This window comes from Melanostigma gelatinosum, assembly GCF_949748355.1.
Source record: "Melanostigma gelatinosum genome assembly, chromosome: 1".
In the NCBI taxonomy this organism is placed as follows: domain Eukaryota; kingdom Metazoa; phylum Chordata; class Actinopteri; order Perciformes; family Zoarcidae; genus Melanostigma; species Melanostigma gelatinosum.
The window spans coordinates 31,970,719-31,994,057 of record NC_136634.1 but is presented as its reverse complement, the minus strand read 5'-3'; the positions used below and the strand labels follow the sequence as shown (position 1 = coordinate 31,994,057).

The following is a 23,339-nucleotide window of genomic DNA, read 5'->3' as shown; positions in this document are numbered from 1 at the left end:
TGAAAGAGCTGAACATTTTGATATTCGAACGGTTTCTGTAACTTAAAAGAATTCCAGCGGTAGTGATATTTGTTGTAGTAGTAGTAGAAGTTGGAGTTGTAGTAGAAGTATTATTAGCAGTATAAGTATTAGTAGCATTTTAATAAGTACTAGTTGTAGCAGTAGTGATATTTGTAGTAGCAGTAGTAGTAGAAGTTGTAGTCGAAGTATTAGTAATTAGAAGAAGTAGTAGAAGTAGTCGTATCAATAGTTGTAGTAATAGCTGTAGTAGTGGTCGTAGTATTTTATATAACAGTAGTAGGAGTATAATAAGTAGTAGTAGTAATAGTAAAGTCAGTTTTTGAAGTAGCAGTAGTAGTACTAGTAGCAGTCATACTAATAGCTGTAGTAGTATTAGGACTGGTAGTAGCAGGAATAGCCGTATTAGCAGTTGTGGTATAAGTAATAATAGTAGTGGTAGTGGGAGTAATAGCAGTAGTGATAGTAATAATATTCAGTAGTAATAGTAGCAACAGCAAAAGTTGAATTAGTAGTAGTAGTATTAGTAGTAGTAGTAATACTAGAAATATTAGCAGTAGTAGTAGTTGTCGCAGTATTAGTAAGAGCATTCATTATTTCAACAAAAAAGCCTAATTTTGAGCTAAACGTTTAAATACAGTTAATCCATGAGGCTTTTATTTTGAAAGGGTGGGACTGGGTGGGGGAGGTAGGGGGAGAGGAGACATAATCATCATGTTTGACACACATAAACAGAGGTTATTAAATGACAGGCTTCATCACAAGCAGTTCAGTTAGAATTCACTCTCTGGGGCTTTTATTTTGAAATCGGGTGTGGGGTGTGGGGGAGAAGAGGGGAGGAGACAGAATCATAATGTTAGATAAACACAAACTGGTTATTAAATGACAGGCTCATCACAAGCATTTCAGTTAGGATTCATTCTGTGGGGCTTTTATTTTAAAATGGCGTGTGTGTGTGGGGGGGGGGGAAGACCTCTAAACATCCCTAAGACCTGAATGACTGTATGAGAGAGAGACACACACACACAGAGAGAGAGAGGGAGAGGAGTGTATGTGCACGTGTGTCTGTGAGTCGGTGTGTTTATCAACATCACTAATTGGCTCAATCTAACACCTGTGTGCCTGAAGCCATTTCATGGAGATAAAACAGGGACTTTTCTCCATAGAGAGATCCCATTGAAAATAAAAAGCTTAATAATTCAAAAAGTTTAAAGGTTAGAAATATGAAAAGTCATAGCACCCCTCTGGTGAAAGAGCTGAACATTTTGATAGTTGAATGGTTTCTGTAGCTAAAAAAATGAAGGAGAAGAAGAGGTGCGACAGAAGAAATAGAAGAAGTTGAATAAAGATTCGAAGACCAATAGTTGGAATGCAGCAGTCCAACAATTATTTTATTTTTACACCACTTATACCTTCATAAAGCTGGAGCCAGCAGTCAACACTTAAGTTAGCATAAAGACCAGGAGCAGTGGACGCATCAGAATGTTCATTATGTTTATTTCCAGCATGCTTGGTGTTCATGTTCATCCTAGCTAGTGTGATAAGACCAAGGTTATTCATTAGTGTGCTGAGATACATTAGCTTGTTCTTGTATGTACATTTCTGTCTGCATCCATATGTTTACCGTATATTCTGCCCTCCACAGGTGCAGGTTTTGTTCTTCCTGGTCATCATGGTGTCATTTGTCAGTTACGTTGTTGGAACGATCACTCCTGCTTCACCACAGAAACAAGCCAAGGGTGTCTTCAGCTACAGAGGTGACTGTTTAGTCCTTGCGTATGATATTCCTGCCAGCCAGTGCAACGTTTCCTCTTTCAGTGTCCAGCAATTTAACATGTGTAAGGTGGTTTATACACAAATCAAGGGGAACCCATCTTCGAGTCTTTCCCTTTCGGACCTCTTTGACAAACTAACTATTTCACCTTCAACAGCTGATATCTTTGCTGCCAACTTTGTACCTGGCTGGCGGGGACCAGAGGGCAGTTTCTTTGGCATGTTCTCCATTTTCTTCCCCTCCGCCACGGGCATTCTGGCAGGAGCTAACATCTCAGGAGATCTGAGGGTATGCTCATTTCTTTCTTTCTCTCTGTTTGTTTAGTTTCTTGTAAAATCCTGAATTTAGAAAACACCATGTGTTGCTGTCAGTGGTATAAACATGGCTGCTTGCCCCTGACATCATCTTGTTCCTGCACATACACAAACCTTGATCAATATGTATGTAGTAAACACTTCTTCAGCTGAAAACTGTTGTTGATAGATTCAGATGCCAGACTTTAGTGCAACATATATGAATTCTACATATTTTATCTTACAGATGCATAGCGACTGAATCCTGGCTATCACAATATATTTGATGTTTTGGTTGATCTGGAGGTTATGTATATGAAGGCAGTTTTCATATGAGAAGTGGAAGTAGTCATCATGACATCACCCCTTAGTTTGCCAAACACAAGTGACATGACAGAGTGGAGTACAACACTGAACTAGAAAAAGCATTTCCTGCTGAAAATGCGTTGGAATGCTGAAATCTGAAATGAATCGCAAAAACATTGCTGAAAATAGATATCCAATTCAAAAACAAATTGCAAAAAGCTTAATAATTCAAAAAGTTTAAAGATTACAAATATGAAAAGTCATATCACACCTCTCCTGAAAGAGCTGAACATTTTGATATTTGAACAGTTTCTGTGGCTTAAAAAAATTCATCAGTGGTGATATTTGTAGTAGTATAAGTTGTAGTATAAGTATTATTAGTAGAAGTATTAGTAGCATTAGAATAAGTACTAGTAGTAGTAGTTGTAGTGATATTTATAGTAGTAGTAGAAGTTGTAGTTGTTGTAGTAGAAGTATTATTAGTAGTAGAAGTATTAGCAATTAGAAGAAGTAGTAGCAGTCATACTAATAGCTGTAGTAGTATTAGTACTTTTAGTAGCATGAATAGCAGTTGTAGTATAAGTAATAGTAGTAGTGGTAGTAATAGCAGTAGTGGTAGTAATAATATTGATGGTAGCAGTAATAGCAGTAGTAGTAATAGTAGCAACAGCAAAAGTTATCGTAGAAGTAGTAGTAGCAGTAGTAGTAATACTAAATTAGCAGCAGCAGTATTAGTAAGAGCATTAATTTTGAGCTTAATGTTTAAATACAGTTAATCCATTTATTTAAAAATGGTGTGTGTGTGTGTGGGGGGGGAGGGGGGTGGAGGAGGGGGGAAAGATCTCTAAAGATCCCTAAGACCTGAATGACTGTATGAGAGATACACAGACAGAGATAGAGGGAGAGGAGTGTATGTGTGCGTGTCTGTGAGTCTGTGTGTTTATCAACATCACTAATTGGCTCAATCGTGAACACCTGTGTGCCTGAAGCCATTTGTAAATATTCTCCATAGAGATCCCATTGAAAATAAAAAGCTTAATAATTCAAAAGGTTTAAAGGTTAGAAATATGAAAAGTCATAGCACCCCTCTGGTGAAAGAGCTGAACATTTTGATAGTTGAATGGTTTCTGTAGCTTAAAAAATTAAGGAGAAGAAGAGGTGCGACAGAAGAAATAGAAGAAGTTGAATAAAGATTCGAAGAACAATAGTTGGAATGCTTAACAGCATTCCAACAATAAGACATTTTTAGGAAATCCAAAAGGTTACAGGTAACTTAAAACCCACGATGAAAGAATTCGAGCTGTAAGAGGAAAGCATGAACAACACCCAGACCGGACAACACCGTGGTAGCCACCTGTCGATTACAAGCTACACCCTTAAGTGTATTCTACTCTACATGGGGCCATCATTTTCTGTTTTGAAGAAGACTTAAATCGAGCAATATAAACTATAAACTCATGTATGAAATGTTTACTGAGGTAATGAATGAATTGAACAGTAGGGTCAAGAGTAATGGCTATCATGAACGGTCATTTACAGACAGTACTAAATGTTCAAGTAACAGACCAAAACACATTACTCATAAAGATGCTAAATTTAAACCAGATATGAAACTACATCTAATATATATATATAAATATATATATATTATATATACATGTACAGTCATGTTATTCATTTAGAAAAAAGATGAGGGCATCATAAAAACATAAAATAACTCCTTACATCGTAAAATAATAATTTACTTAGAAAACATTTACATCAAAGGAAATCACTCAAAGGACAATTCACACAGCCTTTAGCATTTCCCACAGTCTATGTTAAGACACTTATGTTCCAGTGAGGCAGATTTGGGTTCAGCAGTTGCCTTGTCATGGGTCCTATCAGAGCAGGTTGCTGACAGAGGAGGTACTGGGAATGTGCTGGAAGTTATACTGTTGCCACTGTTGTGGTGGTGGGCAGGAACCTGAACACGGGTGTGGGAAGATCAATGTATTTGTATGTCACTATTCAAAATCCTCTGCATAAATAAATAGACAGCAACACATGAGAAATCAACGGGGAACAATCAAATCAAAGAACAATACAAGTTTCCAACAAAATATAGATTATACGATAAATATTAAATTAATATGATCAAATAATGATTAAATCCTAAAATATGTAGTCAATTATAGTTTTGGGGCGGCATGGTAGCCCATCACAGCAAGAGCAAGAGGTGCATGGGCTCAATCCAAGGTGGCTGTTCTGTGTGGAGTCTGCATGTTCCTCCCACAGTCCAAAGACATGCAGCTTAGGTTAGTTAGTCCATGACTCTAAATTGCCTGTAGGTGTGAATGTGTGCGTGAATGGGGTTGAGTTACTCTTTAAAAGTGTGATGTTTGTGTCTTTTTTTCCCTTCCTTCCCAGAATCCAACAGTGGCAATCCCCAAAGGAACACTAACGGCAATATTCTGGACCACCATTTCTTACCTCATCATCTCTGCAACCATAGGTACTGTGTGTCCCAACTGCCTACCACATCTGTATCTCAGACTACCTACCACATCTGTATCTCAGACTGCCTACCACATCTGTATCTCAGACTACCTACCACATCTGTATCTCAGACTGCCAACCACATCTGTATCTCAGACTACCTACCACATATGTATCTCAGACTACCTACCACATATGTATCTCAGACTACCTACCACATCTGTATCTCAGACTGCCTACCACATCTGTATCTCAGACTACCTACCACATCTGTATCTCAGACTTCTACCACATCTATATCTCAGACTGCCTACCACATCTATATCTCAGACTGCCTACCACATCTGTATCTCAGACTGCCTACCACATCTATATCTCAGACTACCTACCACATCTATATCTCAGACTACTACCACATCTGTATCTCAGACTGCCTACCACATCTGTATCTCAGACTGCCTACCACATCTGTATCTCAGACTGCCTACCACATCTATATCTCAGACTACCTCCCACATCTGTATCTCAGGCACAACCTGCTCTTTAAGATCTTGCAGAGAATCTTGCCAACCATTCATTGTCCATGTTCTGAGGCAAGGGGCTGTCCCACTCAAGGGCACTGCTGCTGAGTTCCCTGAGAAGAATTCTTCCCTTTATTGTCACAGGGGCCAGGAAACGGGTCAAACAGGCTATTGATTGCTGAAAGCACTCCACGATGTGTAAAAGGCTTCTGATTCTGTGGAACTTGGAATGTGAAGGTGTCAGAACTGACATTCCAGCTGACTCCTAAGCTACGCTGAACTGGAAATCTCATCTTCCGACAGATCCAAGTCTTTAATGTCCTTAGCCCGGTCTTCAACGGGGAAAGCATTCATCACCTCCAGTCTGTTGGATGCGATTTTGTGAAGACGAATGTTGGATTGAGCAAGCATATTTTGCGCTCTTTGCAAAACATCAACAGCTTCGGTTTCAGTTGGAAAAGACTTCAGAGCATTGTCGACATAGAAGTCCCTTTCAACGAACTGCACTGCATCACTACCATACTTCCCTTCTGTTTCCCTTGCTGCCTTTCTCAGTCCGAAGGTTGCTACAGTTGGAGAAGGTTGGTTACCAAAGACATGTACACTCATGCGGTAGTCCATCACATCCTTGCTGAGGTCGTTGTCTTTGTACCAGAGAAATCGCAACACGTCTCTGTCTTCCTCTTTGACGACAAAACAGTAAAACATTTGTTGTATGTCTGCTGTGATGGCCACTGGTTCCTTTCTGAAATGGAGGAGGACCCCTAAGAGGCTGTTATTAAGGTCCGGTCCTGCAAGTAACACATCGTTCAGCGACACTCCTTCGAACTGAGCACTTGAGTCAAATACCACACGTATCTGTTCAGGTTTCTGTGGGTGGTAGACTCCGAACATCGGAAGGTACCATCTTTCTTTTCCTTCTTCGATCGGTGGTGCCAGCTCTGCCTGGTTATTATGCAACATCTTCTGCATAAACTCAAGAAATTGAGCTCTCATGTCTCCTTTCTTATCCAGCATGCGCCGTTTGTGGGCGTAGTCTGTTGTTTGGAAGAAGACGCCTGGGTACACGAAACGGCAATGGGGCAACCCAGCTATTTGCGTGGTCTTTGATGAAGCCTTCCTCCATCTTCTGCAAGAACATCATGTCTTCAACTGATGGTGCTAACTGGTTGTCCTTGTCAGTCTGGCAAAAGACAGTTTCTCCTAGTTTTTCCAAAATTGACTCTGTAGCACGAGCTGAGACATTCAGCTGTGAGGGAATAGCTTTTGGAATGTTCTTGAAGCAGAGTTTCTCCTTCACACTGATGTGACTAAAACATGGGGGACACAGGCTGGGGCGTCCGCTGTTTAAGATGTGTGTTTTCATGACACTAACTTCTGTTGGCTTGTGACTGTTGCCAAGACACACGTCACCTACAATGACCCAGCCCAGGTCCAGTTTCTGTGCATATGGGTCATTGTGTTTTCCATTTAACTGCTTCCTCACCTTGTGAACTCTCAGTAGGTCACGGCCGATGAGCAGAAGGATTTCTGAATCTGGATCCAAGGATGGTATGTGTTCAACTATAGGCCTCAGATGTTGGTGATGCCAAGCCGCTTCAGGAGTAGGTATTTCCTCTCAGTTGTTGGGAATAGCACTGCACTCGGTGAGGGTCGGAAGAGAGAGACTAATTGTCTTATCAATGGTTTCCACAGTGAAGCCGTGTGCTCTTCTGCCTGATGTTTCAACAACCCCAGCACAGGTCTTCAGAGTGTATGGTTCAGGTGTTTTATTGACATTGAACATGTCGAAAAACTCTGCTTTCGCGAGTGAAACATTGCTTTGTTCATCCAGGATTGCATACACCCTTTTTATGTTCTGTCGCTGGTCCTGGGGGAAAACTTGAACAAGGCAAATCTTAGAGCAGGATTTTCCTGAGAAACTACTTCCACAGACTTCCGTGCACATGGTTGTCGCATCTGGCTTGTCTTTGTCTTCCTCCTCCCCGCCATACTGTCTAGGGGCACCGAAGGTGCTGACTGACTGTATTGGTGGACCTGGATGAAGAGCGGATAAGTGCCTGTCACTCCCGCATTCAAGGCACTTGATGGCGACCTCACAGTTTTTCGCCTGGTGAGTAGAAGATGCAAGACAGCGGTAGCAGATGTAATTGTCCTTAATAAACTTCTTTCTATCCTCCAGAAGCATGTTTCTGAAACCCTTGCATTTTTTCAGTGGATGCGGCTTGTGATGCATGGGGCACATCTTGTTCAAATCCTCCACTGACTTTTCTGTCTTTGATTTTGCCTCTGCAGAGACATCGGTCTTGTGTACAGTGACTGATTGCTTTGTATTGGAAAAGCGTGAGAGACCTTCTTTCTTTGGGATGGAGTAGTGAGAAGCAGTAATGAAGCTTGGATCATTCCTTGCTTTGGCTTCCTTCCTTACAAACTCAGAAAAGAACCAGAATGGTGGAAATGTCACTTTATGTTGTTCTTTAAATTTTGACCCAACCATTGCCCACTTGTCTTGCAGGGGAAAGGGAAGCTTTTCCACAATTGGACCTATTCCTCTGGAAGTATCTAGGTAACTTAAACCTGGTAACTTCGCAGTCTCCACTTCAAGCTGTAAATCTCCCAGTTCACGGAGCTTGAGGTAGTCTTTGCTGCTTAGTTTTGGGAAATTCTCGTTTCGTGAACAGCGACCTCTCTATCGCCTCGGGAGAACCATAGCATTCTTCTAGTCTGGACCAGATCATTTTTAACCCAACAGATGGCTGTCGACTGTTGACTCCCTTAATTCTCCGAGCATACTCCACCGACTCTGGGCCCAGCCACTTAATAAGCAGACTCACTTCTTCACCGGCTGTGACACCCAGTTCTGCTATGACGTTCTGAAAGGTGGACTTCCAGCTGAGATATTTTTCAGGTTTGTCATCGAACTTAGTAAGTACTTCTGTTACCAATCGGCTCTTTGCCAGAAACCTTGCAAGCTCGATGGTTGCGATGTTATTGGCAGTCAGTTGTGGGTTGTTTATCTGTTCAGGGTGTGGACCATAAGATGAATAACCGTGTTGCTGTTTACTTGTGTCTTCACTCTTAAATCTTGTTTCAACATCCCCTGCTGGTGAGAAGCCAAACTGCCTCTCTAATCCACTAGGGTGAGTTGATGTGAACTGCCTCGTAGGCTTCCAATGCTGGTGTGAAGCTGTGACATCATCATGCAGCACATGCATATCTGTCATTTTATCAGCAGGCTCCATGTTGGAGTGAAGAGTTACATATTCACTAACCTTCTGCATTGAGTTTGTTTCCATAGATAAAAGATCGAAACGGTCACTTTTTTCTCCCGTGTCAAACCTAGCAGCAGCAGATTCCATTACCTCTGCTTTTGCATTGGCAGCTTCAGCTTCCCTCTGTAGTTGAAGTGCATCAAGAGTTGCTTCTAGGCGAGCCTTTTCTAATTAAATTTAAATTTCTTTGTGCGCAAATGACGCTCTTGTTTTCGCAGCTTGTGCTTCTGCTCTTGCCTGGGCTGCTGCCATACTAGCCCTGGTTGATGACCTCACTGATGATCTAGTACTCATCTTTCCTGAAGATCTTGAAGAATTTGTAGAGTGAGCAGCGAGTGACCTGGTCTCCTCTCTGTCTTTTTCTGTAATCTCTGTGCTCTCCATGTTTTCCGTGATGTCGGGTAAACTGACGTGAGGGAAGATGGAGTACCTTACTTTACTTTAAGTTGTTGCTATCCGTTGTTGACTTCTGCTCCCTCGCAGAGTGCTGTCATTTCACTGTTCTGCTCCGACTCATTGTAGACTCTGTGTCTTGTATTGGGCTTTGCAGTCAGCTAAACTCTTCGTCATACTTTTCCTCCAAGGAACAGACCAGCGTGTTGTATATGGACAGGTTTTAATATGAAGAAGTGTGAAACTACAAAACAGGTAAAAAACATACAATCACATATTAGTTTTGATGAAATATAATCTAATATAATACACATATGTGTATAATAACAATGGAAACATAAATTGCTGTGCCAGCTACGTATATTCAGCAGTTACATGTTGCACATGTCATCAAACTATTTCTAATAATAAACTAACAAAATAAACCCTCAGAAATACCTAAAGCTATAAAAGTAAATTATACTCACTGGCATTGCCACTCAGAGGGCCATAAAATGCAGGATGGATAAAGATTCTATTGCACAATCACTCCAGTACAACGGAGCCATGTTGTGACCAAACCAGGAAAAGGAATACATTACTTCCTGTCACATGTGCCACACATATAATACACTGGCGAATAACTGCAACACTTTAAGTTAACACCAGGTGGCAGTAATTCCCACAAATAAAATACAAGTCATTACATGTATGCATATGCATATTCTTTCATGCGTTCTTGTCCTTGTGTGTTTATTTCCTCCCAGGATCGTGTGTGTTGCGGGATGCGTCTGGCCTGTTAAACGACACCCTGTCACCATCCTCATCCCGTCAGGATTGTGTTGGTTTAGCTTGTCAATATGGATGGGACTTCACTGAGTGTATCAATAACACATGCACCTATGGCATCAGTAATTACTATCAGGTCAGCACAAACCCACTCACAGGACACGCAGTAGACTTAAATGTGGCTTTATTCTGCACTGTTAGATATGATCTATAATTACCCACATGGTTTGCAGGCTACATCACAAGTCTGCAAAACACAAGACATCTCTACATGTTTTCTGGCTGATGAATTCCTTTAGAATTTCAAACAAGCAAACTTTACATTTACCTTGTGAAGCTACTTGGGGTCGCCAAAAAATGAAGCTTTCCTGTCAGTTCTCAGACATTTATTTGACTTTTCTTTACATGAAAGATATATGATGATTACACTGACAGCAACAAGCCAACAATAATGTCATTCTGCATGTATCTGTAATAATCAGTAACTGTAGATCACCTTTCTCCTCTGGTGAGCGAGATGAGACCAATAAGTAAACAGAACATTTCTGATGCTAGTCGATGAGCCTGGTGTCAGCTTTCGCCCCTCTCATCACTGCTGGTATATTTGGAGCGACACTCTCTTCTGCCTTGGCCTGCCTGGTGTCTGCTCCAAAGGTCTTCCAGGTACACTCACTCACACACACACGCACGCAAACACACACGCACGCACGCACGCACACACACACACACACACACACACACACACACACACACACACACACACACACACACACACACACACACACACACACACACACACACACCTTCCTTTGAGGTGACTGTGGGTCAGTGGTCGACCCCAGGCTCCACTAGTCAATGTCGATGTGTCCCTAGGCAAGACACTTAATCCCAAATTTCTCCCGAATGTTGTGCTGGTGTATGTTATGAATGGTTAGATTGTCATGATGGGCAGGTGGCACCTTGCATGGTAGCTATGGGTGAATGACATGTAGTGTTGAAGCGCTTTGAGTGGTTAGAAGACTAGAAAAGCGCTATACAAGTACACACACACACACACACACACACACACACACACACACACACACACACACACACCTTCCTTTGAGGTGACTGTGGGTCAGTGGTCGACCCCAGGCTCCACTAGTCAATGTCGATGTGTCCCTAGGCAAGACACTTAATCCCAAATTTCTCCCGAATGTTGTGCTGGTGTATGTTATGAATGGTTAGATTGTCATGATGGGCAGGTGGCACCTTGCATGGTAGCTATGGGTGAATGACATGTAGTGTTGAAGCGCTTTGAGTGGTTAGAAGACTAGAAAAGCGCTATACAAGTACACACACACACACACACACACATATACACCAGATGAAATGAATGGTAAATGGACTGTGCTTGTATAACTTTTCTAGTCTTCCGACCACTCAAAGCTCTTTAACACTACATGGCATCATTCACTCCTTCATACACTGATGGCAGAGGCTAACATGCAAGGTGCCACCTGCCTATCAGAAGTAACTAACATTCATACATCCTCTGATTGAAGGACGACCCTGCTCTACCACTGAGCCACAGTCGCCAAAATACCTTTTGTGAATGTTATCTGTGACTGAGAAATATGATTTTTCTTGTAGTGTCTGTGTAAGGACAAACTCTACCCTTTCATCGGCATCTTTGGGAAAGGTTACGGCAAGAATGATGAACCGCTCAGAGGCTACCTGCTGACGTACATCATCGCTGCCTGCTTCATTCTCATTGGTGGGGCTTTGATGAGAACCTCTGAACCCACGATGTAGCAATTATAGTCTTATTGAAATGGGAATGTCCTGAAATGTCTTAATGAGAATGTGAACTGGAAAATAAGTAAACCAGAACTTAACAAACTTGCTCCTAGGCAGCAATAACAACTGTATATTGTATGCTTATGAGATGGAAGCTCTTTATCCAACAGCTTACTGTTGCTGCTTGCAAAAATTAAAAAAATGATCGGCTTAAAACATGCCCCATATCGCCAAGTCTTTTGGCAAAAACATTGGTGACATATACATTGCATTTCTTTTGACTGCTTCACAATATACGTCACATTAGGTTTCACCAGTCGGGCACATTTATTATGAAGCAGCAGTAGTACAAATATTAGGTTTGCATTAACATTAACTTAATACAACTCTGATACAGTGTCAGGAGAATGAACTTTAAATGGAATGGAGGACAAACAATGAAAGCTACTGCATAGAGATGTAATTACAGCATGTAGATACATTAAACTGCTATTGCATAAAAAAGTGTCAAAATCGTGTTTCACTTTCTGAAAATCTTTTGTGTAAAAACTGCGATTTTCCTAAATTCTGTCGTTCCTCTCCATCAGCCGAGTTGAACACCATCGCTCCCATCATCTCCAACTTCTTCCTCTGCTCATACTCTCTTATCAACTTCAGCTGCTTCCATGCCTCAATCACCAACTCGCCAGGTAAAAAGCTGCAGCAGTACGCATATACATTGTGAGTGGGCTAGTGCAGGCACCTCTAGCACACGCCAGGCATATACAGTACTGCGTGGATTGCGTATAGAATGTAATTTATTTTTGACCCACGCTTGCGGTCTTCAAATCCTTTGTCATGTGGTCATTGATATATTTCATAGGTGTGATTCAATAGTTCCATATAACTCCGTGGCTGAAAAAGGATTATGGAGACGTTGGATGATGAGGAGGAGCTCCTGTGCATAGAATAATAAAGGTGAACGTTGTAACAGGATGTGAGGGGAAAACCCATCTCCCTGCCCTGATGTTCAATCAAACTTTTGCTTTGTCCGCATAGTCAGAGGCCCAATCCCATCGTCACAGCGTTACCAGGGGAAGCCCAAAGGTGTAAATGTGTTCAGCCTAGTATCTTACATTCATACAGAAACAGTAATAATACAGATTTAAGATGGTACTTAAAAACGCATGAAAGCAGAGGAATGCAAGCAAAGACTATATTACCTCCTGGTTTATCATCAACCGGTTCTTTTAATTTTTGCTCAATGAAACTGTTTTGACAAAAACAAGTAAATAGATGTGACGATTACCTCTCCTGTAGTAATGCAAGAGCCTGGAGGATGTTCAAATCAGGGCGTAAAAGTGTGAAATTGTGCAGCCCCTGCCAGGTGACATCAGAGGGTTCAGGGCTGAAGGCTGTGCACAGGACTTTGGGTTCGGGTCACATTTTCAGGAGGCCTTTGCAGTTCCCTGAGAGCTCCGCAAACTAGCAAGCTTTTCTGCAGAAGTATAAATTAGGCATTCCTGCTTGATCGGGAGAGTGTGTCGACATTGTTGTTTGTATGCGTGTGTATGTGTGTGTATGTGTGTGTATCCACAGGTTGGCGTCCGTCCTTCAGGTTCTACAGTAAGTGGCTGTCGTTGCTGGGCGCTGTGGTATGTGTAGTAATCATGTTCTTGCTGACTTGGTGGGCAGCCGTCATTGCCTTTGGCGTTGTCTTCCTCCTTTTGGGATATACACTCTACAAGAAGCCTGGTAAACTCAAACACAAAGCCTACAGTCATACAGTGTGCTGTCAGAAACTCCATTCTCCAACTCTGCTGCTCTTCTCTGTGCTTAGCTGTAAACTGGGGCTCCTCAGTTCAGGCAAGCTCCTACAACATTGCTCTGAGCCAGTGTGTAGGTCTCAACCATGTGGAGGACCATGTCAAGAACTACAGGTCAGTGATAGAACCACACTCCTATAGAGTGTCTTCTGTAGTCTAAGTTTAGAACAGAAATGTTGGTTTTGTTGCGTTGTATTATCAATTCCATTACCTTCATAAAACCTTGCAGTTTGAGGATAATTCCCTGTAGTAGGTGCGAATTGTGATCTCATTCCAAGGAATTGAAATGTTTCTTGGAAAAACACGTAATAGCTTGTTTTCAATCATGTGAATATTATGATGCACAAAAACCAGATGGAGGGCAGGAAGTGAAGAACCCATTTACTGCACGAATTGGAACTGGAGGAAAGTGAATACATAAAAGGGTTGAACCTGCACACAGCAGCTATCACAAAATAAAAACATATGTTGGATGTGATCCCTACAAAACGAAGAAGAGCGATTTTTCCCACAACTTGACCGATTTTGCCAATGTGGAGGCGATCGACATTACAAATGACCTCATCCTCAAGACCTACAAACAATGACAAAAACACAGAGAAAGCAAGTTAGCTATCTACCCGAAGATTTGTTTTTAGCGATGTTAGTGGGGGAAAGCTAGCTAGCTATCTACCGGGAGATTTGTTTTTAGTGATGCTAGCTACCCGGGCAAAAACAAGACAGCAGTCGTTCAATGCTACTTTGGTTCCGAGGTCGTGGACAAAACCGCTCACAAAATAGTTGTCAGCCTTCATCTGTCGACCATGTCGACCATGGTCTGTGTTTTTCGTCAGTTTTAGCTCCTCCAGACTTCAGACGGAGGTTTTGATGTCGCTGTTTCTTATGAGTTTTTTTAACTTCTCACCTTTGTGTACAACAATTTTTGGTAAACAGCGCTAACCATAGGCATTATTGCTGCGGTGCTGAGCATGCCTCCAGTTGCCCGCCCTCCATCTGGAAAGCATGCAGATGTGTGACGTCATCTGCAAATAACTTATTGCTTTGCTGTCGGAAGTTAGATGAGAAGATCCATACTCATTTCTGTGATCAACAAAAGTGTTGGTGTGTGTCCAGGAGCTCTGCACTAAACTGCTCAACGTCTACACCTTTCAGACCCCAGTGTTTGGTGCTAACAGGTCCTCCCAGCAGTCGTCCAGCTCTGGTGGATCTCGTCACCTGTTTCACAAAGGATCTTAGTCTCATGATTTGTGGCAATGTAGTCACTGTGAGTCCAACTAAACATGCACAGATATACACACCAGCCAGTGAAGTTTCCATTTTTGATTAACTAAAACACTACTAAAATGACAACTTCTACAGTTGATGACTGAAATTATTACTTGTTTGACCCTGTATTTGTCAGGCTGGTTCCTCCCAATCAGCAGTGGAAAAGGCGAGCAGCGACAGTCACGTTACCTGGTTGAACCAACGGAGGGTCAAGTCATTCTACAGAGGTGTGGTGGCTACAGAGCTGCTTTCAGGCGTCAACATGCTGCTACAGGTCAGATTTACAAGGTTACAAGGTGTGTTTATTGCTATCATACAAACACAGGGTTGTGCAACGAAATGCAGTTTGTTGTCACATATCCTACATAAGAAAAAAGAGCAATAACAGCATTATATAGTGGAGGGTGGAAGATGAATTACGAAGACGGCAGCATGAACAGACTGTGGCTGTGTGGGTATCACCTTTTCATTTTCTTTGGGCTCGTTGCACACATTTCAACTCACTTCAATGATGTTCTGGGCAGATTTAACCCCCCGCTGTAGAGCCCTCCTGTCCTGGCAACTCATGCCAGTGTTAAGGTCAATTTATATATTTGAGTTAATGGTGAGTTAAGCCTGCTCAGTTAATTGTTAACATATTACAGGTATAAATACAATCATCACTGACTTAATTAAAAACAGTTACAATAATCTGCTGAATCTACCTCTGTGGATGTCCTCCCAGCTTCTGATTGGTTAGTTCAGTCATATGTGAGCTGGGAACAAGGAAGTGTTCCTGCTGTTAAGCTGATTTGGGGCCTAAACTACAAAAGGGTTTAGAATGGACAAAAAGTTGCATTCACATTAAAGCGACAACTAGAACAGACAATGCAGCATAGTTACTCTCTCATCAGTGTGCTTCTATGGTCAACACATAACCTCTGTTGCAGATAGTTTGAAGTAGTGAATGTTCAGCCCTCTGAGGCAAATTTGTAATTTGTGATTTTGGGCTACACAAAAATAAATTGAATTGAATGTTAAGATTTGACTTTTCTGAAAATAAATCCACTATCTGTATTACTACATCAGCCAAGTGAGATCAGTTATCCAGGATGTCGATGTTAGGTTCTGTGACGATGTCTCAAAGAGAGCCTGAGGCAGTTGAACTTTGTGAGATGGCTCATCTCTTCTTCTTGTCCTGTCGTTAACTGTCCACCAGGGGGCAGGTTTGGGTCGTATGAAGCCAAATGTTTTACTGATGGGATTCAAGAAAGGCTGCTGCAGTGGAACACCTCAGGCTGCACACAACTACATCGGAATACTACAGTGAGTACAGTGGGGACTAATACACCTCATCCTGTGTCTGTGTACTTTTGAACCATTCTATAAGCACTGATATTAATATTTTGCAATAAAGCTGTCCATGTATTTCAGTGATGCATTTGACCTGCAGTACGGCGTGTGCATACTGAGACTGAAGGAGGGACTGGATGTCTCTCGTTCATCTCAATCAGATGGTGAGAGCCTGATCTGAAATGAGAGTGGAGCACACGGAGCTGCTGCAGCTAGAAGGATGTTAACAACGTGCACATTCATGCATCATCATTTGAGTTACTGCCTACAAATGAATCCGTATGCATTGCAAATCCCTATGTTTTTATTTCAGTTATTCCAGGTTTAGATGGACGAGACGAGAGTATAGACACCGTTTCTGCCCCTTCCCGCTTACAAACAAGAAGTACATGTACGTATATGCATGACGTATTGTGGCTCACTGGTAGAGCAAGGCTGTCTTTCAATCAGAGGATCAGGTTTGATACCCGACTCCACTAGAACATGTCAATGTGTCCTTGGGCAAAACACTTCACTGTAAATTGCTCTCACAGGCTGTGAGTGGGTGTGAATGGTTCGTTAGAGTCCTGATTGGCAGCTGGCACCTTGCATGGTAGCCCTGTCATTCGTGTATGAATGGCTGTGAATGGGTGAATGATGACCTGTAGTGTTAAAGTGCTTTGAGTGGTCGGAAGACTAGAAAAGCGCAACACAAGTCCATCTACCATCAGGATTCATATCTCTTACGTATTCTGGCAATTTGAAAACATCTTGAGCAAACTTTGCCATTTACCAATGAACAAAAAACTATATTACTGACAAAAAACGATAACAATGTAGTTCACGTGACCATGAAAGCGTAGATTGCGTAGTTACTATTTAACATAGGAAAATGTATGCCTGTTTTGTCAACCAAACCCATTGATTGGTTGCAGGGGGGGCGGGGGGGGGGGGGGGGTTGTGGGGGGGGGGGGCAAATGAATATAATGCTTGTGTAAATGAAAGTAGAACGACCAGATGTCAACCCTTTGCCAGGCTACTGAAGCAGAGAAGGAAAGAAGGATGGAAGTGAGCTTTATCAACGACTCAGCGAGACATGAAGGAAGCGAGGAATGTGTGTCATGTTGAGAGGATTTATGTCGATCTCTGCTGTGTTTCCCTCAGTAGGGTCCTCCTAAGAGTCCCGCCCACTGCCGCGCCTCTCTCCGTAGGCACAGCTGTGCCTCATCTCCGGTGATCGCCTCCAGCTGACATAAATACTCCTGTCACTCTCAACCCAGTTGTCAGTCCGTCCGTTTACCTACCTGGTATTCCGACCCGTGAGTAGTCCATTTGTTACTCTCTGAAGATCTGAAACTAACGTTGCCTCTCGTTTTTTCGACCTGCCTGCCGTACAGTATCGAGCCTCGGGTTTTCACCTGTACGAGGAAACCTTCCAGTTCGTTCCTCGGAGATCAACTGTGTCGTCTTGGCGTTCCTGTGTCGAGCCTCGGGTGTCACACAGACGATCCAGCCTGTCTGCCAGCCACGGCCGCGGACCGGCCACTTCCCGGCTAAGATCCGAGCGGAGCGCGAGGACGCGCCTCCGTATTGACGTTGACAGTTTTCCTGTCGGCTTCGTCTGCCGCTCCGCAGGATTAGCCACTTTCCGGCTTGGAACCGGCCAGAGGCGTGAAGACGCCTCCTATTGACTTTGTCCATTTCCTGTTTTTTCCCTTGACTGAGAGAAATAAACAAACCTTGGTTTTGAAATAGAACTTTGCTGTCTGAGTCTGCATTTGGGTCCGTGAAACACCCCACATCATAACAGAACGGACTGACGATAACAATGGACCCAGCAGCCGCAGCAGGATCTCCACCTGCAGATCCCCTGCAGGTGGCGATCACAAACCAAGGAGTTCTTCTGGGACAGCAACACCATCTGCTCCAAGATATGCGGGGATCCCAGCAAGCCATCGGATCTCAGGTGGCTGAGATCGGCAGCATGGTGCAGGGACTCACACAGCCCCGTCCCCCCCCCCCTGGATTCAACGGCGGGGGACGTGCAACTGGTCCGTGAGTCATCTGGTCCATCTCCTGAACCTTTCCGCGGAGACATGAGGGCATGTAGAGGTTTCCTGCTTCAGACGACGTTTGTGTTCAACCAACGGCCCCGCACGTTTGCATCGGACAGCTCGAGGATTGCCTATCTGACCGGGTTGTTACAGGGCCGTTCTCTCGACTGGGCCCAGGCCTGGTTCACCCAGAACCCGTTGGATACGGTTTCTTTTGGACAGTACCTGGAGGCCTTTCCGAGAGCAACACGGTCATCCTGACCATCGTGGACCGGTTTTCCAAGGCGGCTCACTTTATTCCCCTTCCCAAGCTCCCGTCGGCCCGCGAGACCGCAGACTTGTTGGTTCAACATGTCTTTAGACTCCACGGCATCCCTATGGATATTGTTTCTGATCGGGGTCCTCAGTTCTCCCAAGTTTGGAAGGCGTTCTGCCGCAGCCTCTGTGCCACTGCTAGCCTCTCCTCCGGCTTTCACCCCCAGACCAATGGGCAGACCGAGAGGCTGAACCAGGAGCTAGAAGCCATGCTCCGATGTGTAGCGGCGGCAAATCCATCTTCCTGGAGTCGTCACTTGGCCTGGATAGAGTCGCACACAACAGCCATACCTCCACGGCATCAGGTCTCTCCCCCTTCAAGGCCTCCATTGGCTACCAACCTCCCCTTCTACACAGCCAAGAGGTCGAGATTTCCGTCCCGTCTGTCCAAATCAACCAGCGGCGACGCAGAAGAGTCTGGAGAGAGACTCGTGCCGCCCTACTCCGTTCTTCCGAACAAAACAAGCATCTGGCTGATCGCCACCGCACACCCGCCCCCACCTATCTTCCCGGCCAACAGGTCTGACTTTCCACCAAGGACATACCCCTGCGCACTGAATCCAAGAAGCTCTCTCCCAGATTCATTGGCCCGTTCCCCATTGTCTCCGTTATCAACCCGGTCACGGTCAAGCTCAAGCTCCCGCAATCCATGAGGATCCACCCTGTTTTCCATGTGTCTCTGCTCAAGCCCGTTCACTCCAGTCCTCTGAACCCTCCGGCCGAACCCCCTCCACCCCCCCGACTCGAAGGCGGTCCGGTTTACACGGTCAACCGTCTCCTGGATGTCCGCCGACGAGGTAGGGGTTACCAATACCTCGTGGATTGGGAGGGGTATGGTGTGGAGGAACGATGCTGGGTTCCTCGCTCCCGGATTATGGATCCAGAGCTACTCCGCACATACCATCGCCTGCACCCCGATAAGCCTGGCGGTTCGCCGGGAGGCTCACGTTGAGGGGGGGTACTGTGAGGATTTATGTCGATCTCTGCTGTGTTTCCCTCAGTCGTGTCCTCCTAAGAGTCCCGCCCACTGCCGTGCCTCTCTCCGTAGGCACAGCTGTGCCTCATCTCCGGTGATCGCCTCCAGCTGACATAAATACTCCTGTCACTCTCAACCCAGTTGTCAGTCCGTCCGTTTACCTACCTGGTATTCCGACCCGTGAGTAGTCCATTTGTTACTCTCTGAAGATCTGAAACTAACGTTGCCTCTCGTTTTTTCGACCTGCCTGCCGTACAGTGGCGAGCCTCGGGTTTTCACCTGTACGAGGACGCCTTCCAGTTCGTTCCTCGGAGATCAACTGTTTAGTCTTGGCGTTCCTGTGTCGAGCCTCGGGTGTCACACAGCCTGTCTGCCAGCCGCGGACGCGGACCGGCCACTTCCCGGCTAAGATCCGAGCGGAGCGCGAGGACGCGCCTCCGTATTGACGTTGACAGTTTTCCTGTCTGCTTCGTCTGCCGCGCCGCAGGATTAGCCACTTCCCGGCTTGGAACCGGCCGGAGGCGTGAAGACGCCTCCTATTGACTTTGTCCATTTCCTGTTTTTTCCCTTGACTGAGAGAAATAAACGAACCGTGGTTTTGAAATAGAACTTTGCTGTCTGAGTCTGCATTTGGGTCCGTGAAACACCCCACATCATAACACATGTAATGTAATGTAATGTGTCGCTTGTTGTGCTGTGCCTGTAAACGTGGCGGTGGGGAATGAGAGATTGCAGATTGGGTTTCGCTTTCCTTTACATTTCTATGCTTATTATAGGTGTATTGATAAAGTATTGGCTTTTTACTCGCAAATATTTTATTGCACATACAGTCACAAGCAAAGTTTGTCCTCAGCTCGAGTATAGTAGTCTCCACTGTGTGTGTGTGTGTGTGTGTGTGTAGATGGAGAGCTCAGTCCGACAGAGCAGCTTTTTCTAAGCGAACAAAAACATAAAGATTCTTAGTTTTAGGTGATTGTACACTGATTAAAACATAGTTATGAATATTAGTAATCCCCCTAAATGTTACACACCTTGTCCTTTGAATAAACAGAGTCAATAAATTGATGTCATCAAAATGTAAAAAGATAACGTTTCTTTTGTGTATACAAAATTGTTTGTAGCTTCGGTGGCCGTTGAAGCGGAGCCTCAGCACAGTACGGTGTTCCAGAAAAAACAAGGAAAGAGAACCATCGATGTGTACTGGCTGTCTGATGATGGAGGTCTGATCATCTCTATCCGTCTCACCTTCTTCTCTTCTCTGAAGAGTGTTATCACAGGTTTCCTCATCGTGTGTGTGTGTGGTTTACCAGGTCTGACCCTGCTGCTGCCCTACCTGCTGACTCGGAGGAAGCGCTGGGCCAGATGTAAGGTCCGCGTGTTTGTGGGGGGAGATGCAGACAAAAGGGAAGAGCAGAGAGAGGAGTAAGCACTTCAGACTACTGGTATTATTGTCTGTCAGATTTCTGTGCGTTGTTTGCACCTTCGTCTGATTTCTTCAGCACATTTACCAAAAAAGTGTCAGAATAAATTGCATGAATGAAATGAAATGGAAGGAAATGCAGAATTGCATATGGGATGAATTATCTAGCCAGTTATCAAAGACTCATATTGCCGAGCATAGCAGAACGTAGAGAGAAAACATTAACGTGGATACAGTTAAAGCTGTAATAACTCATTTTGTGGCCACATGGTGGCGACAGAAACAGCTATTAAAACAACAGTTAAAATGGCTAACATGCTAGCAGACTATTATCTGTTTACCCATCCGGCAGCTTTTCCTGCTCAGAAATATGATTATTAAGAGATTATTGCTGTGGTTTACAAGTGTGTGAATCTGAAAGAAAATGTCGAACTTTACGTTCGACTATATATTTACATTCTCTCTCCAGGGTGTTGGCACTGATCAAGAAGTTTCGTCTTGGTTTCCATGATGTTGAAGTGCTTCCGGACATCTACCAGAACCCCCAACCTGCAAGGTACCCGAGTTACACTGCTGTCCGTCGGTGCTGTGACTATGTTCTGTGATGGCTGCTGTGCACACCTCTTGTGCACGCCAGGCATACACAGCACTGCTGCGGACGACACGTGGCATGTCAAAGTAATAATAACAATAACATTATTAAATAATAATAGAAAGAAAATATGGAATAGCTGGATGATGAGGAGGAGCTCCTGTGCCTGGAAGTTAATAAGGTTTTTGTAACTGATGTGGGGTACTGGTGCGTAAATCCCGCCTCCAGTCCAGTCAAACTTCTGCGTTATCTTCCGAGCCTGGCACTTTGTCACATTTTTCAGGATGTGCGTGGCGCATTTCTGCGGATCTGTGCCAAAGCTCTGTGCAAGCTATTATTAGAAAGAAGCAAAGCCCAAACAGGGAAAATGATCTATCATTTCCACATGTGATCCGGGTTGAGCAGGGTTTACCACCTGGGCCAGAATGGGGGTCAGTCGCTCATTTTTGCCCCAGGGCCAGCAGGTTCATAGTGCCATGCATGTTTACATGCTTTCATGTAACAACAGATGAAAACCGAGTAAATCACAGCAAAAGAGTAATGAATTCATCCATACTTGATTTACTTTATTACGTATTGTATTACCCATGATCCCCGTTTGTCTTTTTATGCTTTAGTGTTCATCAGTTTGAGAACATGGTGGGTCGCTTCAGACTGGGTACAGATCCCAAACAGGACTCTGATTCTGGACCACCAGGACAGCAGGAGGAGCAGTGGATGATCACTGAGCAGGATCTAGAGAGGAACAAGGCCAAGGTCTGACACACACACAGACACACACACACTGATCAAACCTCAAGCACACACATACAGTGAATATAGAAGTTAGGAGTAAGACAATCAATCGGAAACCTTTTTTCTTGTTCGACTAAATGTGTAACTTTCTCTGTGTGGTTCAGTCTCTCCGTCAAATTCGTCTACATGAGGTTCTGCAGGATTACTCCAGAGAAGCTGCTCTGATTGTGATGTGAGTAAAGTAATTATTCTTGTTAGATCATAGATGTGTAAGTTAATTGCATCATTCCACTCTGAGTGAATGGCTCTTGAACCATGGTTGTCGGCATACACAGACCAGATACAAGCACTTCGCCTGTGAAAGTAATCACTTGTGGATGTGGACTTATAGTAGTCCAACACAAACTGTTCCCCCCCATTAAACCTTTTTTGTTATTACTGTGTATGTCTCCTGACAGCACCATGCCGGTGGGGATGAGAGGAGTGTGTCCCAATACTCTCTACCTGGCGTGGTTGGACTTCTTGTCACATGATCTGAGACCTCCAGTCCTGTTGGTCCGAGGAAACCAGGAAAATGTCCTCACCTTCTACTGCCAATGAGATGTCTCCTTGAGACCAATAATCAGATACCGACTCACGAACTCACCAACATTTCATCTTGATTTAGACATGTCAATGCATTGATGACTGCTGATCATCTCATCCTGTTATTAATGTGTGATTAATATCAGATAATTAATATTAATTAATATTAATATCATTAATATCAGTGATTAATATATGAATATCATGTAATTACAATGTTCTGGGCCTTTAATTCAACAAATGAATGATGAACACATTAAGAAGTCCTGCAAATGTAAACCACTGTATGGAATATACTTTAAACTGAAGCGCTTATTGATTGTAATTGGTAATCAAAATGATTTGTAATGATGTACAATTATAAGCAATTATGAGAAAAATGTATGGCACAGGAGTGAGTTACTGTCGTTCAATTCAGGTTTTATATCAATGCAGGGATAATACCAGATTACCCTATTGGCCAGACAGATGTTTCCTGGTGTTGGGAACGTAGAGGGGCGTGTTTGGGTTATCAGCATGTAAGAAACTGAATTCTTGACATCAATAGAATTATTAATGTGAGTAACAATTATTAATGATTATTAATAACAACGGGGCACCACCCTGTAAACAGGGACTAATAACCAAACGATAAACTAAGTCTCATAATTAGTGGCCACTCCTAATGTCAATAGTCGG

At 43.7% G+C, this 23,339-nt stretch overlaps 1 protein-coding gene across 1 annotated transcript in view; it reads left to right on the top strand.

Annotated features, from left to right (window-relative positions):
- The window catches only part of LOC306777163 (solute carrier family 12 member 3-like), a gene marked incomplete at its 5' end in the record, with an annotated part of 28,567 nt that extends 5,600 nt beyond the window's left edge, over positions 1-22,967 (top strand). Inside the window, 20 exons of the mRNA XM_079268172.1 lie at positions 1,664-1,775; positions 1,950-2,080; positions 4,801-4,885; positions 9,802-9,959; positions 10,379-10,486; positions 11,456-11,579; positions 12,190-12,291; positions 13,181-13,336; positions 13,422-13,521; positions 14,560-14,671; positions 14,810-14,947; positions 15,872-15,978; positions 16,087-16,169; positions 16,319-16,396; positions 20,451-20,549; positions 20,640-20,751; positions 21,219-21,305; positions 21,959-22,097; positions 22,241-22,308; positions 22,535-22,967. Of these exons, the coding sequence (XP_079124298.1) occupies positions 1,664-1,775; positions 1,950-2,080; positions 4,801-4,885; positions 9,802-9,959; positions 10,379-10,486; positions 11,456-11,579; positions 12,190-12,291; positions 13,181-13,336; positions 13,422-13,521; positions 14,560-14,671; positions 14,810-14,947; positions 15,872-15,978; positions 16,087-16,169; positions 16,319-16,396; positions 20,451-20,549; positions 20,640-20,751; positions 21,219-21,305; positions 21,959-22,097; positions 22,241-22,308; positions 22,535-22,676 (2,241 nt within the window). The 3' untranslated portion in view covers positions 22,677-22,967. The remainder of the gene's footprint in view (positions 1-1,663; positions 1,776-1,949; positions 2,081-4,800; positions 4,886-9,801; positions 9,960-10,378; positions 10,487-11,455; positions 11,580-12,189; positions 12,292-13,180; positions 13,337-13,421; positions 13,522-14,559; positions 14,672-14,809; positions 14,948-15,871; positions 15,979-16,086; positions 16,170-16,318; positions 16,397-20,450; positions 20,550-20,639; positions 20,752-21,218; positions 21,306-21,958; positions 22,098-22,240; positions 22,309-22,534) is intronic.
- Positions 22,968-23,339: the final 372 nt, after the last annotated feature.